At 47.1% G+C, this 16,087-nt stretch overlaps 1 protein-coding gene and 1 long non-coding RNA gene across 24 annotated transcripts in view; both read left to right on the top strand.

Annotated features, from left to right (window-relative positions):
• Positions 1-16,087, top strand: part of ARNTL (aryl hydrocarbon receptor nuclear translocator like) — a 129,048-nt gene that overhangs the window by 87,074 nt on the left and 25,887 nt on the right. For 21 of the 23 annotated variants that reach the window (XM_085006424.1, XM_085006397.1, XM_021076231.2 and 18 more), the window contains 5 exon segments: positions 1,103-1,260; positions 3,037-3,116; positions 8,574-8,666; positions 10,567-10,684; positions 13,809-13,958. In XM_085006424.1, the coding sequence (XP_084862550.1) occupies positions 1,103-1,260; positions 3,037-3,116; positions 8,574-8,666; positions 10,567-10,684; positions 13,809-13,958 (599 nt within the window). 23 annotated transcript variants of the gene reach the window in all.
• Positions 3,908-8,077, top strand: LOC146405375 (uncharacterized). The gene is made up of 2 exons (XR_014837278.1): positions 3,908-5,108; positions 5,438-8,077. It is a non-coding gene; the product is annotated as an uncharacterized LOC146405375 (long non-coding RNA).

The following is a 16,087-nucleotide window of genomic DNA, read 5'->3' as shown; positions in this document are numbered from 1 at the left end:
AAATAAGGGCTAAAAATTTTCCCCATCCTTAGTATGTTCCTCCTTCCTAACTCTTGGGGGAGACCCAGCTCAGGGAGTCAGTTACCGGGCTCTGCCTTGCCTCTGAAAGGGCTCTGATGGCTCTGCCAGGCGCTGCTGAAGGTCAGACCCTGGGGTGGGGTGGGGGCTGCTCCCTCAAGTAGATTCTCTTACTTGGTCCTTCCTGCCTCCATCCACACTTGCTGACTCCTTTCCATGTGGGTCCTCAGCCTTCCTGCCATTAGCCCCAGGGCCATCTGAGCGTGTATCCTGACAAAGAACCAGGGGCTGCAGAATTCGACGGTCCTGACATTTGTGGCTTTTCCCTCACGGACCAGCTTTGGCAAGAGATCCCGTGGTCCTCTTGCTATGGCAGAGGCAACAAACTGTGTTTGCACTGTTGACACTCCTCTTTAGGGGGACAGTCACAAGTAGCAGGTGCAGACCAGTCGGGGAGAGAGTATGGGCCAGTGGCATTGTCATCCTGCTTCAGTGGGCAGCAGCTCCTGGGAGGGAGGCATGTGACATTCTTCAGCGGCAGCTCCTGGGGACAGAGGTAGCATCTGCTGCATCTAGGTGGGGTCATGGCTGATCCAAGACGACAGCATTAGTTACGGTGACTCCTCAGTAAGTCTCCGACAGGCCACACAGCTGACTCCCCACAAACCCCAGGGACCGCTCCGCATGAGGCCCTCACGGATGTCTGTTCTGGATGCTTTGCTCCTTGAAACCTCCACCTTCCTTCAACCCCATCTTAAAATCCAACTTTATAGAGGCCGAGAGGAAAAGAAATGAGGAATGAGCAATTTGGTTTTCTCTGAAAAGACCTTTTTTGTAATATTTCTCAGTTCTAAGGATGAGGTCAGCATTAAAAAAACACAGAAACCCCAAAAAACTAACAGTGACCTGACAGTGGGGCCACGCTTTTTGGTAACTTTAGTAGAAAAGTCTAGTTTGAAGCACTCTGCAGATTCTAATTTCGCCTTATCAGATGAATATTGAAAACAGTTGTAACTTATTTCATCATCATTTCCTTGATGCTCTGTTACATTTTACAGAAATCATTTTTCATATTGTTGTTCAGGGAAGCTCACAGTCAGATTGAAAAGAGGCGTCGGGATAAGATGAACAGTTTCATCGACGAACTGGCTTCTTTGGTACCAACGTGCAACGCGATGTCCAGGAAATTAGATAAACTTACTGTGCTAAGGATGGCCGTTCAGCACATGAAAACGTTACGAGGTGAGATTCCGAGCTTTCTTGTCCTTTCTGCTTCTGCTCACAGATGTTACCCTCCCTACCTAGAATTTTTCCGAGTCTCTAAGGCAAGTGTTTCTAGCCTGGAGTGATATGCCTGTCATTTTCAGTGAGAGGCGTGATGCCAGATGAGGCGATTATTGAGCTTGCGTGAATATCAAGATACAGCTTTGCCCTCCTGCATCCCCAGAGGGTGGGACTGTGTCCTGTGTGCCTGTCTGTGCACATAACTGGGCAACATACATAACCCAGGGGATGCTCTAAAGTCCTACCTTGCATGTATGTGGTGCCTGGACCCCAGCCCCTCACAGTGATAAACATCAGAAATGTAGGTGCATGTAGTGACAGAGAAAAGTCAGTTTCAGTTTTTAAAGGAAAAATTCATCTTGGTTTCTTTTGAAGAGTGAGTCACTGGTTGATGGCTCTTGCTGCATTTTATTGTCAGGAATGAACACGGGTGATATTTTCGTCTTCCTGGAATTTTCCCAAACCAGATCAAGTCTTTATGAGGGAGGCAGTGTTTTCCTTCTTTTCTGAGTGCGGGGAGGGTAAAAAAAAAAAAAAAAAAAAAAACAGAGACAGAAATGTGGAAGTGGCTTACCCAAACCACAGGAGAAATCTGAACCGTATCAGGCATTTTATGTGAATGCTGTTCCTGGAATTTTCCACAGCTAGTCTTGGACTGTTTGAGGAAATTGGAAAGTGGGCGCTCAACTCAGATCTCAGACCTGCGTGGTACGAGAATTACATCTTTATACTTCTGCAGAGCCACCAGAAATGAGAAGTAGCTGGTTTTATCTGACTTTTGGTCATCATTCTGAACTATAAATGTTATATCCTGTGCTTGGAGAAGGGCATTTTAAAATTCATATTCATGAAGATGATAGAGATGAAATCACTGTAACTAATGTCTATTACATTAAAAGGAAAAGAGGGGCAGATCTCAAGTTATCCTAAAAAGCAGGGCTGGGGATCAGTACTATGCGCCTTGTTAGTTGATAGGAAAGTCACAGCCACAGTCTGTTTCCCTCCTTCCCAGTGGTACTTGGAATTGTTATGGATCATTTCGTTTCATTTCTTCATGGTTCCACTAACTCTTTACAGATGCCAAGTCACTGAACGCTGGCATCTTTCTTTTCTAAGTTACCATTCTCCTAAAGGACGCCAGATTGACAGCCTTTTAAACATAAGTCTTGCGCCCTTTCAGTCTTGGGAGCTCAAGTTGCATTTACTGAAGGAATGCTTTTCTCCGGGTTGCCAAGCTCATTTAACACAACCCCGATGAAGAGGAACTCACAGTAAATGCTTCTACAGCGTATTTACTCAGGGCCTGGCAGACTGGATGATTTCCCAAGAACATTTAGAGTGGTGATTTGAGCACCCGCTAGACAACCCATTTAATATAGATCTGGGGAGGAGGGAACCACACGGGAGCCTCTACCAGTTTGCTCCTAGAGCTGCCTTCTCTCTTCAGAGCAGGCTTTTAACTTCTGTCAGCTCCTGATTTTCGACATAGCAACAAAAGCAAGCTTCTTAAGTCTCCTGTGGGGGAATGATATTTGCTTTTCAGTGGAATTCTCTTTGGCATTAGAGGATGGTGTCCAAAGCCAGATCTAGCCCTGTCTCCGTTAAGGAAAAAGAAGATCACATTCAGATCCCAGGTGGTAAGGACCAGGCTGCATCTGGAGGGCCTGAGGCAGTGGAATGAGACATTATCTGCCTGTACAGCGTGCCGACTCTTTCTCTTTTTTCCCTTGTAAGGTGCCACCAATCCATACACAGAAGCAAACTACAAACCGACCTTTCTGTCAGATGATGAATTGAAACACCTTATTCTCAGGGTATGTTGCAATTATGGGATTGTTTTACGCAACATTTATTTTTACAAATTTCAGACTTAAGTACCAGCGTGTGGGAATTTGACGTCTCAACATTGAACTTTTCTAGACTCACTTCCTCTTTTGGGTGTCTACCTTTTTTTTTTTTTTTTTCTTTTTAGGCTGTACCCAAGGCATGTGGAGGTTCCCAGGCTAGGGGTTGAGTCAGATCTGTGGCCGCTGGCCTACGCCACAGCCACAGCAACACCAGATCCAAGCTGAGTCTGCGACCTACCCCACAGGTCACAGCAATGCCGGATCCTTAACCCTCTGAGTGAGGCTGCGTTCTCATGGGTGCTAGTCAGATTCATTGCTACTGAGCCACGACGGGAACTCCTGGGTCTCCACCTTGTTCTTCCTGTTTGGATAGGCTTCCTTTTCCTTCCCCGAGACCCTTCTCTTTCACCCTTGCTCAAGCAAAAGTTCGAAGGAATCTGCTTCTGTGACTTTAAATCAGAAGAGCAGGATTTCGTTAAAAATAGGAGGTGACGAAGCATCCCCTTCCTGCATGCGGCTTTTAGAAAGGGACCGAAATGGATCACAGTTGAGAATTTCTCTCATCCTCACTTAACCGCGAGCACAAAAAACAGCCACTTAAATCTTTACACCAAAATTCCGTCAAAACAACAAAGCTTCCAAAGACATCGTGGCCTGAGGAGGACAATAAGAGGGGGAGGCCACACTTTCACCTGCTTGCCTGCTGTGCTCGCTTCCTCCTGCCAGTCTCTGCAGAGAGGCAGCTGAGGTGGCACTGTGGGAAGCTGGCTTCCGTGTAGAGTCAGGTCTGCTCCCAGGGAGAGTGAGATTCGCTTAGAAATGGAAGGGAGAGACACCAGGTTTAGAGACAGATCCTTTCGCAAATCAGGAAAAGAAAAACAGAAATCTAACTTCAGGGAAGTTGCCCCCATCTCCCCACAGGCAGGGCTGACCTCAGTTCTCTGGGCAGAAGCTTGCAAAGCCCCGGTATTGAGGGTGGTCCAGCTGGAGGTTTGAATCCTTGCTGCTTGTTTTCGGCTCAGCCTGGCTTCACGCCCTCCAAGTCTGACCTCCCTCAGTCCAGTATCCTCTGTCCACCCCCTTGTGACATGCTGCATTAACTGCAAGGAACAGAAAACATGATGAATGAACGGGGCTTTGTTTCTCAAGCAGAGCTGGTGGGGCAGTTTGGTGAGGGTAACAGGAGCCAGGTCCTTGCTGTCTTCTCACCCAGCTCTGCTGAGCCAGCATGCAGCCCGTTTCCTCATTGGAGTGAGATGCCTGTGCCAGGTCTGGGTAGCTGACCAGCCAGAAAAGGCCTCAGGGGACTTTAGGCCAGCTGTCCTTTGTATCAGGAAAGAAGGTGCCTTCCTGGAAGCCCAGTCATAGACCTCAGCTTATCCAGAAAATGTCACCTGATCACCCGTGGCTACAAGGCAGGTTGCAGAACAAGTATTGAGATATTCCAGCCTCTACAGTAGAAGCAGGCAAGAGAGAAAGGGGGTCAGGAATAGCACTTGCCACACACCTTCCAGAGCCACGTTTGTTTGCTAGATTTCCCTCCAGGAGTGGCTCCCACAACCCAGGAGGGAACTGAAGCTGAAGCTGTGGGCTTGTTGACCTGGGGTTGCATGGGGCTGGCGCCTCCCTTGCAGTAGAGGCCATCTTATTAGTGTCGCATCTGAGGCAGCTGTAATACCACCCGCCCCAGGTCTCTTATACATAAATTATTGTTAAGCCAGGTTTCTTCCACCCTGTATAGGTGCCATTGTTTTTCGTTTTTTGTTTTTAAACCTCTCTTTTATCTGTCAAAATCTATTTACTATTGGAGTTCCTGTCGTGCGGCGGGAACGAATCTGACTAGGAACCATGAGGTCGTGGGTTCAATCCCTGGCTCCACTCAGTGGGGTAAGGATCCAGCGTTGCCGTGAGCTGTGGTGGAGGTCACAGACGTGGCTTCGATCTGGGGTTGCTGTGGCTGTGGCATAGGCTGGTGGCTACAGCTCCGATTCGACCGCTAGCCTGGGAACCTCCATATGCCACGGGTGGGGCCCTAAAAAGCAAAAAAAAAAAAAAAGTCCATGTTTTGAAGAGTCCCACATTCCAGCTTCTCATGAGCAATCCTTCAAAGTCTCATGGGACTCATGGGATTTGTAGATCTGATGGGCTCAGCATGCCTTGTGTCTTTTATTTTCATTCATAATTCAGCAAAAACTTTTGTTTTTTGGTTTTTGGGTTTTTTTGTCTTTTTAGGGATGCACCCCCAGCATATAGAGCTTCCCAGGCTAAGGGTCAAATTGGAGCTGTAGCTGCCAGCCTACACCACAGCCACAGCGACGCCAGATCCAAGCCATGTCTGCAACCTAGACCACAGCTCACGGCAAAGCTGGATCCTTAACCCACTGAGCGAGGCCAGGGATCGAACCCTCATCTTCATGGCTGCTAGTCAGATTCATTTCCACTGAGCCACAACGGGAACTCTGCAAACACTTTAGTACTGTTTGTGCAGGGCATTGTCCTATGAACATCCAGTCACTGAAGAACACTTCAGGGTGGAGCCGAGGCGTCTCAGAGAATTAGTGATGGTCCTTTGGTTACCACTCTCAAGGCACTCTTGGAGGACCCAACTCTGCCCTCACCTCTCCATCCTTTTCCTAAAGATTTTCTTGCTCTCAGGGAGGACTTGCTGGAGTTAAGATAGAAACTGTATCTGCAGCATCCCCAGAGAAGCCGCCAGGGCCGGCTTCACAGGCATGCAGCCTGTGAGGTCACACATGGCCCGCCACTTGGTTTAATGCTCTGCTGTCACCATCTTGAAAATTGTAATTTTTGGGCAAGTGTCCACACATTTGCCTTTTGTACTGGGCCCCGCAAATGGTATAGCTGGTCCTGATTGCCATACAGTAATTTTGTGTTTTTAAGAGAAAAAATATACATATAATATATATATGTATATAACAAGCTCCTTTTGTAATGACAGATAATAATTGTCTTGTTGCTGCTTTTCTAAATAATGTCCTGTTGGATGCCCACTCTGGAATAAGGATTTTAATGCTGCTCAAGCTAAATGCTTCATCTTGGGCTTGCCTTTTCTGCTCTCCTCTTTCATTCACTGTCAATGGCGACCTCCCTTCCCCCCACCTCTCGGGCACATCTCAGTGGCTCTGAAGTCCTGTCTGCTTCCTCCCACCTCCAGGTGCCCAGATCCAGGGAATTTGCTTCAACAGACGGCAGGGTCCATCCACTCAGATGATGTTTGAACAGTTTGGCAGCAGGAGCTGGACTTCACTTTTCCTAACCAAGGCAAATCTAATTGCTTTCTTGACTAAGTACTTGCACAATATCTTTAATAACCGGTGTGTCAGGGAGCATTCAGCCTGATCGGTTTACAGAGTCTGGATCCTCTGCTTTCCTGAGTTGTGAAAACAAGGTGGCCTCTCGGGCTCCGTGTCATTCATTAACTCCCTGAGGGCATGCCTGCTCTGGTCCCCTGGCCCCTTGGGGCTCGTGTTCTTGCCCCGCTGCTCTCAGGCTGTCCCCTTGTCACCTGCTCCTTCACCTGATGGTGTTTATCTGCCCAAGGGTAGCGGAGTCAACGCGTTGGGCACCTCCCCTGCGCTGGCGGTGTTCACAGGCCTCTGGAACCGTCTCTCCCTCCCCTGGATGTGTTGCAATGCACTTCACTTGTGTCATCAGTTCGGACCCAACTCTGCCTGGCCTTTCTTCCAGAATGTCACAGACACCTTCTTCCCGGGCACCTTTTGTGCCACATCACTTCATTGATGAAAAGCCTCAAAACACGTCCTGCTCTTGTTGGATCGAAGATGGTCTGCGAGGCAGATGAGGAAGTTATTAATACCCTCTTTTTTGACAGAATGAGGCTTCCAGCAGATGGTGCTTCTGGAAAGTCGCTTCCCCCTCACCGTTCGTCCCTTGCCCCCGGGGCCAGCTCAGAGGCTTAACTTAGGAAAGGCTCATCCACAGCTTCCTGCTGGCAGGGCAGCCTGCCAGCCTCTCACAGCAATAGTGGGTCTGTTTCCCTCTTCCTCCTTTTATCCCAGCGCAGGTGCACGTACCCGTTCTCTTCCCTCCTGGCACATGAATTCATTTCCCAGTTCTGTGAATTACACAGCATCCTGGAGGCCTTCTGGGGGGAAAAGGGGAGTAGTTTGTCTAGATTCTTCCAAAGAACAGATTGTGGACCAGTGAATCAAGCAAGATGATGACCCTCTGTGATGCGGACTGGGGTGGCCAAGTGCAAAGCCAGCACATGGTAGAGTGGGGAGCACCTTCCCCGTCCCGGGAAGACCCCAGCAGGAGTTGAGTGCTTGTCCATCTAGAAAGTCACCCAGAGGATTCAGGCACAAAATAACCTAAGCACTCAGGTACCATAGCGTTGGTAGTATTTAGCTGCTTCCATCTCTGTGACAAATACTCTCCTGTCTCCACACCTGTCTTTATTGGCACCTTGGATTTTTAACCATATTTAAAGTGAAGAAGATGGAGTTCCTGTCGTGGCTCAGCAGAGACTAGGAACCATGAGGGTGCGGGTTCGATCCCTGGCCTCGTTCACTGGGTTAAGGATCCGGCATTGCTGTGAGCTGTGGTGTAGGTCAAAGACGCGGCTCCGATCTGGCGTCGCTAGCTATGGCTGTGGCGTAGGCCGGCAGCTGGAGCTCCGATTAGACCCCTAGCCTGGAAACCTCCAGGTATAGCCCTAAAGAGCCCCCCCCCAAAAAAAAAGTGAAGAAGAGGTTAAAAGAATGGGGAAATTTTTGCTCTGCTTTTCTTGTCTCACTTAGAATGTGAACAGCCCAGCCCTGGGTCAAGGTTGAGCAGTAGTTCTCAACCCTGTGTACATTAGAATCACTTTGGGGTGAGGGTGGGAAGAGGAGGGGGTAAAAAGAATACCAGTGATCTAGCCCCATTCCTGACCATAAACATAAAAATAATAAGGCAAACACCACTTGAGATATTGAGAAGCATTGTTTCCAGAGAGCTCCCTGGAAAGGGAGCTGTTCAAGTTGAGGACAGACAGCGGCTGAGATATTGGAGAGGGGATTCAGATCTGCAAGTTTCCCTATGATCTCAGAGTCACAGTATTGGAGTTGCTACAATTAGAACAATGAAATAGATTTCTCTGGACCTTCATACAATCAGGGGAATACTGAGGCTGAGCTCTGCTTTAGAACTCCCCCTAAGGGTTACTTTCCCCTGTAACCATTAGATGGCCCCTGTGTATATACCTGCCTTGGAGAGAGTCTTACTCTTCTCATAAGGCATTTGGTTTAAGCATCTTGCTCTCAGGAAACCCGTGAACCTATCAGCATATGCAGTCCTATGCTTTGGGGTCTTAGAAAACAAATCCTTATTTGCTGTCTGCGTGACTGTAAACCACATGTTTCCTAAAGTGTGATAAATTGATTATCCATTTCTCCTGATTAGGCAGCAGATGGATTTTTGTTTGTCGTAGGATGTGACCGAGGGAAGATACTCTTTGTGTCAGAGTCTGTCTTCAAGATCCTCAACTACAGCCAGGTACTGCTCCTGTTCCTGTTGGTGGTGGGCAGACTCACAGCAGCCAACAAGGTCACCCCACGTTTCAGAATAATTATGATAGACAAGTCACATGTGCAGTGCTTACACTGTCTCCCCACCCTGCCCCCCCGCATCCTTCTTCCAGAAGATTCTTAACACAGAAATGAATACAGTATATGGTAGGATGGGCACCTTGAAGGCCAGGCAGAGGCTGTTTCACGTATGTAGCAGGAAATGAGTACCTGGGGTCTGAAAAAAAGAAAGAACCATCATGTGGCAGTGATGGATCAAAGAGGTAGAAGTCAGAGGAGGCTGTTGCAATAATCCAAATATAAGATAATGAGCATGTAGCCTTAGCTAGAGGCATCAGAAATGGAGAGAAATAACAGTAACGATGATGATAATAACCATTCATTGAGAACTTAGGTGCCAGGTATACACTGACCACTTTACAGATGTAAATTTATTTAAGGCCCACAAAAATCTTAGGAGATTTTGTATTTTTCTTACTCCTATTTCACAGATGAGGAGGCTGGAAAACAGAGAGATTCTGGGTCTGAGGGTAAAAGGTAGTGATTGAGCTTTAAGATAAGGTTTGGTGGTTGAGCCTGGGAACTTTTCTGACCGATTTCTTGTCCTAAACTCTTTTGCCATGTCCTCCTCCTGTTTTTTTCTGAATGTATACATCTCTTCTCACCATCACCACTCCAGTTTCTGAGCTCTGGGGAAATATAGGTAGCTAACAGGCATAATATCTTCAAGCTCTTTAGTAACCAGGGAAAGGGGAATTTAAAACAAAATATTTTGTAGAGCTTTTAAAAATGAGAGAAATATGGCGGAACACTTTCTAGTTCAGTTCACTTTTGTTTGATTGAAAATATTAATAAAGCATATAATTATCTCTCTTAAAAAAAAAAAGAAAGAAATGAATACAAGCTTAGAAAACTCCTATCATGTGTTTCCCCCATGGGAAAGTTTGAGTCTGACCTCATCAGTGTTAGAACTTTCTCACTGTTGCAAGATAAAATCCCAGCAGTGCAGGGAAAGGAGGGCAAGGGGTTATCTGACAAGGAAGACAGGCAGGCAGACAATACAATACCAGGGAGTAAGGAAAATGGGAATCCACCCATACTGTGTTAAAATGATGTGTCACTTATGAGCTCTGTTGAACCTCAGCTTCCTCTGAAAAATGGCTGTGATAATCCATACCGTCTATGATTGTTTGTACGAGTGTTTAAGACAACCATTTATAAAGGCTTCTGAAACAGAGCTTTTCACCTATTGTGTCCCTAGAGTTTTTACTCTCTCTCTCTCTCTTTTTTTTTTTTTTTTTCCCATTCATTCACATGCTGGTATTTGCCTGGAAACTTGCTAAGACAGGAGAATTGAAGACTCAAAATAACATTTATACAAATTAGAACTAATGTAAATTTTGTGTTCCCAAAGTGTTTTGCTCGTCTCAGTCTTACATCAGAGGTATGGTGGAAGTTATTTATATCTCTGCTAAAAGATGAGGCAGTGTGACAGAACCTGCCAAAGAACAGAGAGGCTTAATGGAAGCCCACCTTGCATTCCTCCCTCTGAAATCTTAGAAGAGAATCTGTGGGCATCAGAAATAAATAAAAAGAGACTAAAAGACTCTTGCTTAGAGGAGCATCAACTGTTTATGTGGTTGTGCCCTTTTTCCTTCACCCATTATCAAAACTACACTCCAATGCCTCAGTCCTGTGTCTATATCTAGGCTACATCTAGGCAAAGTATTTGGATGTGTGTACATGTCCACACATGAAACACTTGAAAGTCTCCAGGTCAAAAATGCAGAATAAAGGCACAGTCCTTGTTGGTCATTTGATACCCCACATGCTGTTGACTTGGCGTCTTTGCTGATGCGTTCCCACAGAATGATCTGATTGGTCAGAGTTTATTTGACTACCTGCATCCTAAAGATATCGCCAAAGTCAAGGAGCAGCTCTCCTCCTCCGACACCGCACCCCGGGAACGGCTCATAGACGCAAAAAGTGAGTATGGGAACCCTGCCCTTCCTCAGCGACCCACCCAGACCACCAGGGCCCGCAGAGCAGTGTGTGCGGGGACCTTGCCTCCCTGCCTTCTGCTTCTCTGGGTCACGGCTGCTATCTTTGGCTAAATGGAATTATTTTTTATTACTTTGTGTTTATTTCTCTTTTGTTTTCCATGAAGAAGAAAAAAAAAAAATTCAGTGTTCAAATTCGTGAGAGGAAAAACAGCTACTTTGATTTGATTCTGATTCTTAGTTTTTTTTTTCCCTCCAGAATCTAGAAATTCCCAGTTGAATGTTCCTGAGTTAAGGGGGTTCACATCATTTTGATTTGAAGTAATCTGAAGCAAAATTACTTCTGTTTATCTGAGTTGCATTCATGCAGCCTCATAAGATAAGAGTGAGGAAACATAAAGTATAAATATGTTTCTTTGACCAAAGTGGTTCCTAATTAGACTGTGTGCCTCCCATCCCCAACCATCTGGCTTCCTTCCCGCAGCAGTGGAACCACCACTCATGTTCTCCCCCAGCTTCCAGCTCCTGCACCCCACCCCCCTGCCTCGTGTGTGAGGCCGCAGGAGCTCACTTGTCCCTCAGTCCTGTGCACTCCAGCAGTTAAGAGCTCACATCTTGGCTCCACCATTTACTAGCTGTATGACCTTGAGCAAGTGACTTAACTTATCTGTGCCTCAGCTTCCTTATCTGCAAAACATTACCTATTTCATTGGGTTGTTGTGAGGACTTAATATACAAGTAACATAAAGCATGTAGGACAGTTCCTGGCACATAGCACAGGATGGTATTCACCTTGGCCCAGCACCTGCTTCCAAGCTCTCCATTATAATCACCAAAAGGAGGCGTTCCCGTCATGGCTCAGCAGAAAGGAACCCGATAGTATCCATGAGGATGCGCATTCGATCCCTGGCCTCCCTCAGTAGGTTAAGGATCTGGTACTGCCATGAGCTGTGGTGTAAGCTGCGGACGCAGCTGGGATCTGGCATTGCTATGGCTGTGGTGTAGGCTGGCGGCTGTAGCTCTGATTTGACCCCTAGCCTGGGAGCTTCCACATGCTACACCTACAGCCCTAAAAAAAAATAATTTCTGGAGGAAATACAACCAAAGGAATCTCCTTTAAACCATCCTTTTCACTGAGGGACTCCTTTTTTTCCTGCAAGTGCAATGTAGTCCCTGGTACCTGTTGCCCTTTATAGTTTGCCCCTGGCATCTTTTTCGTGACTTCAGGAGAAAAAGATGAATGGTGTTTGGTCCTTTGCCTTTGAGGCTCTTACCATATAGTCAGGGAGACCAGGAGGCAGAGAGCACGATGATTAATTCTCACGGGAGTGTGGGCACCAGCATCACAGAGTAGGTGACAGTTCCACCTTGGGTTTGAAAAGATGAATTGGAGTTCCCATCGTGGCGCAGCAGAGATGAATCCCACTAGGAACCATGAGGTTGGCGGTTTGATCCCTAGTCCTGCTCAGTGAGTTGAGGATCCGGCGTTGCTGTGAGCTGTGGTGTAGGTCACAGATGTGGCTCAGATCTGGTGTTGCTGTGGCTGTGGTGTAGGCTGGCAGCAACAACTCAGATTAGACCCCTAGCATGGGAACCTCCATATGCTTCCATATGCTGCGGGTGCGGCCCTAAAAAGACAAAAGACAAAAAAAAAAAAGAAAAGAAAAGAAAAGATGAATTAATGTTTGCCAGGTGATGGAGGGAGAAAAAGAGAAGGGGAAACGGTTTGTGGACAAGTGCAGGGGTAGGTGCTGTGCCCTTCGAGGGGGTGGGTGGCTGTACCACAAAGACCTTTCCATTCCTGGAGACACAGTGAAGGTTCTGAACTAGGTGGGGCAGGCTCGGATTGGCACTTGGGGAGGATCACTGAGGTGGCTATGGGGGAGGTAGGTCAGAAGAGAAGGCCCGGGAGGAGCCCAGGGTGGTAACCAGTCCTCCTCTCCTTGCTCCTGGTGGGCGCTGAGTAGCAGGTGTTTCTGTCAGGATGAGAATCACACTCTTCCTCCAGAGACTCTAATTCAGTTGGTCCAGAATCCTAATTTAAACCACAAATATGAGCCACCTATATGATTATAAATTTTCTGGTAGCTGTGTTTTAGAAAGTAAAAATAAATCCAAAATTAATTTTTTATTTTGCTTTTTAGAGCCTTACCCATGGCATATGGAAGTTCCCAGGCTAGGAGTCGAATTGGAGCTGTAGCTGCCGGCCTACGCCACAGCAACATCAGATCTGAGCCAAGTCTGTGACCTACACCACATCTCACCGCAACACCAGATCCTTAACCCACTGAGCGAGGCCAGGGATTGAACCCACAACCTCATGGTTCCTAGTCATATTCTTTTCCGCTGTGCCACACAGGAACTCCCAGAATTAATTTTAATACTATATTTTATTTCATGTTAAATTCAAAATGAGGTCTTTCACAGTCTTTTTTTTTTTTTTTTTAATACTCAGTCTTTGAAATCCTGTGTGTATTCATCTGTAGCACACCTCCAAGGTCAAGTTCTCAAAGGCTGCATGTAGCTACTGGCCGCCACCTTGGGTAGCACAGATCTAGAATGGGGTTCAAGAATCTGCAGGTTGATAAAGCATGGGGATGGGGGCGGTCTGGCCGATAGCCAGGGTAGGGAACTTAAGGCAATCCTGCTGCCTCCTTTCCATTCCAGCCTCTGGAGCTTGCCTGTCCTCCAAGTCTCAGCCCACAGTCTTCCTCCCCTGGGACACACCAATTGTTTCTGCCATTTCTTTGGCCCTAATCAGTCATATGTCACATTGTATTATCATTAATCTTCTCCTGGTGAACTCCCACTTCCCCTTACTCAGGCATCTGCTCCTGCTGCACAGGAGTCTCATGTGTATTTCTCCTTGTTCCCCAGAGCACCCAGTCTGTTCATCAGTAGCTCCGTTCAGTGTGGTCTGTAAGCCTTCCAGGTGGACAGCACCTGGTGCACATGGCACCTCTGAAGGCCTAGACTCGGGACAGGTGTCACTGTCATGTCATTGCTACAGAACAGTGAGGCAGGAAAGACAAGGCTTTCTTCAAGGGCACAGCCCCTCCTGCCAGACAACACCACCCTCCGTTTATCACATTTTGTGTATTGATTTGCAGCTGGACTTCCAGTTAAAACAGATATAACCCCCGGGCCATCTCGATTATGTTCTGGAGCACGGCGTTCTTTCTTCTGTAGGATGAAGTGTAACAGGCCTTCAGTAAAGGTTGAAGACAAGGATTTCCCCTCCACCTGCTCAAAGAAAAAAGGTAACCTCTTAACAGTCCCCTACATCCCATTGCAGATGAGGCTGGCTTTCTGCAGCGGCATGCACAGTAGGATATGGGTTCAGAGCTGCAGATCCTAGGACTGTGGCCAGGGCCCCACAAGCCCCCTGTCAGGGCAGTTTGTGGGGGGTGGGTGGGTAGGGAGCTGGAAAACCCTGATTATGTCATGATGACAGAGGTTCATGAGAAGACGTCCTCTGTTGAAATCTATTTTGTTTTAATGTGGTTGTCGAAGAGTCTTCTCCGTCGTAGTCCCCTGCTTCCCCACACTCCCCCAACCCATCAGAATTATTCTAAGTTCATCAGTGCCTGCAGGTACCTAAGTGCAATGGACACCTCATTTTCCTTCCACCATGAAGTGTTCCCTTCCTTAGGATTCTGTGAAACCATTTTCTTCTCATCTTTCTCGTCCTCTCCCACTCTGGGCTCTCTTCCCGTTTCCCTTTGTTGGTTCATCCTCTTCTGTCCCCCTGGCTTCTTCTCTTAAGAGGAACAGATACATGCTCAATCCATAGGTAATGTCATCTCCCCCCCCTGCTCCCCTGGCCCCACCTTTCAATGGTATTTATGTGCCAGTGACTTCCAAGTCCGTATTTCTAGCCCACAGGTCTCTTTTGGACTCTGGGCTTGTAAGTCAGCTGCTTAGATATCTCAAGGGCATCTCAAACATGACAGATATAGAAGTAACCACCTGGGCATCCCCCCTCCCCCAGACATAAATGGCACCACCATCCATCTAGCTGTTCATGCTAGACGCCTGGGAAGCACCCTCCCCGACCCCATCTTTCCCCTCCCCCGATCTAGTCAGTTACAAAGTCTTGCCGCCATGAATTGCCCCTGCAGAAGTTATCTGAAATATGTTTATCCATCTCCATACAAACTGCCATCACTAGATCCAGGCTATCTGGATCTCACAAGTCTGGTGAGGTGGGCTCCTCATGCTTCTCAGCTCTCCATGCAGCCAGAGTAATTTTCTAAAAGCAAAGCTTTGTATTGGTCCCCTGTTGAAAACCCTTCAGTGGTTCCCACTGCTCTTGAAGAAAAGCTTACTGCCCTCAATCTGACTCTACAACCCCATCCTTTGACTCTACTCCATAAGTTCGAGCCAGGCCAACCACCTTTCGGTGCCCCAACCCTTTTCTACTCAAAAGTCTCCATACCCGCTGTCACCTCTGATACAAATGCCCCCGTCTGGCCACCAGCTCCCTCCCTGGGCTCACTCCAGCTCATCCCTTAGAGTGGACCTCCCTGTCTGTCACTCCCTCCCCAATGCTGCCCTACCTCTGCTTGTAGCACCCTGCGGGTTTTCTAACACTTGCTTACTATTGCAGCTACGTAGTTACTTGTGTGATTATTTGTTTAAAATGTCTCTTCCCCGTTCTACTGTAAATTCCACTAAGGCGTGTCTGATTTCTTTTCCACTGTTCAGTAACTAACGCAAGACCCCATGCTTGATAAACGCCCCATAAGGAAACCCACAAGTGCTCCGCACTTCACCTGTCTGAATTGAAATCTTTTCTCCTTCTTCTCTAAACATACTCTGTATTCTCTTACCTGAGTCAATGAATTGTACCAGTAACCACTCAATCTGAAAAAGTTGGAGTCGTCTTTCTTTTTTTTTATATACCAAATATTTTGATATTCATACCAAATCCCAACATGTCTAGCTCAGAAATCTCTCCTGCATCCTCCCTGCCTCCTCCTCACCTCCACGGCCCTTCCGTAGTATAGTCTTCAGGCATCTCTTGGCTGTATTACTTCCTTCTGGTTTTTACTGTTTCCAGTTCACCCATCATTCTGCCCCTAGAGTATCCAAATCACAGTGCGATTTTGCTGTTTCCTCCCTTAAATACCTCTGGAGGTTCTCCGTTTCCTACCTGAAAAAGGTTAACATATTTGTGAGCAAATAATCCAAGGCCCCTACAATCTGCCCTTCAGCCTGCCTTTCTGACTCTACTCCCAGCATCTCCCTTTTTTCTTGAACCACACGAAGCTCTTTGCAATTTCTTATACAGGATACCCTTCCGAGCCTTGCTACATTCTCAACCTTCTGGTCCCTTAGCCAGGGCTGACTCTTCTTGGTTCAGCTCCTGCTTAACTCTGGGCACCTT

Source organism: Sus scrofa, chromosome 2, assembly GCF_054392235.1.
Source record: "Sus scrofa isolate SSC_HxYL_T2T_F1_AM1 chromosome 2, Sscrofa_HxYL_maternal_Yorkshire_Landrace_v2.0, whole genome shotgun sequence".
In the NCBI taxonomy this organism is placed as follows: Eukaryota; Metazoa; Chordata; class Mammalia; order Artiodactyla; family Suidae; genus Sus; species Sus scrofa.
This window is presented reverse-complemented; position numbering and strand designations above follow the sequence as displayed.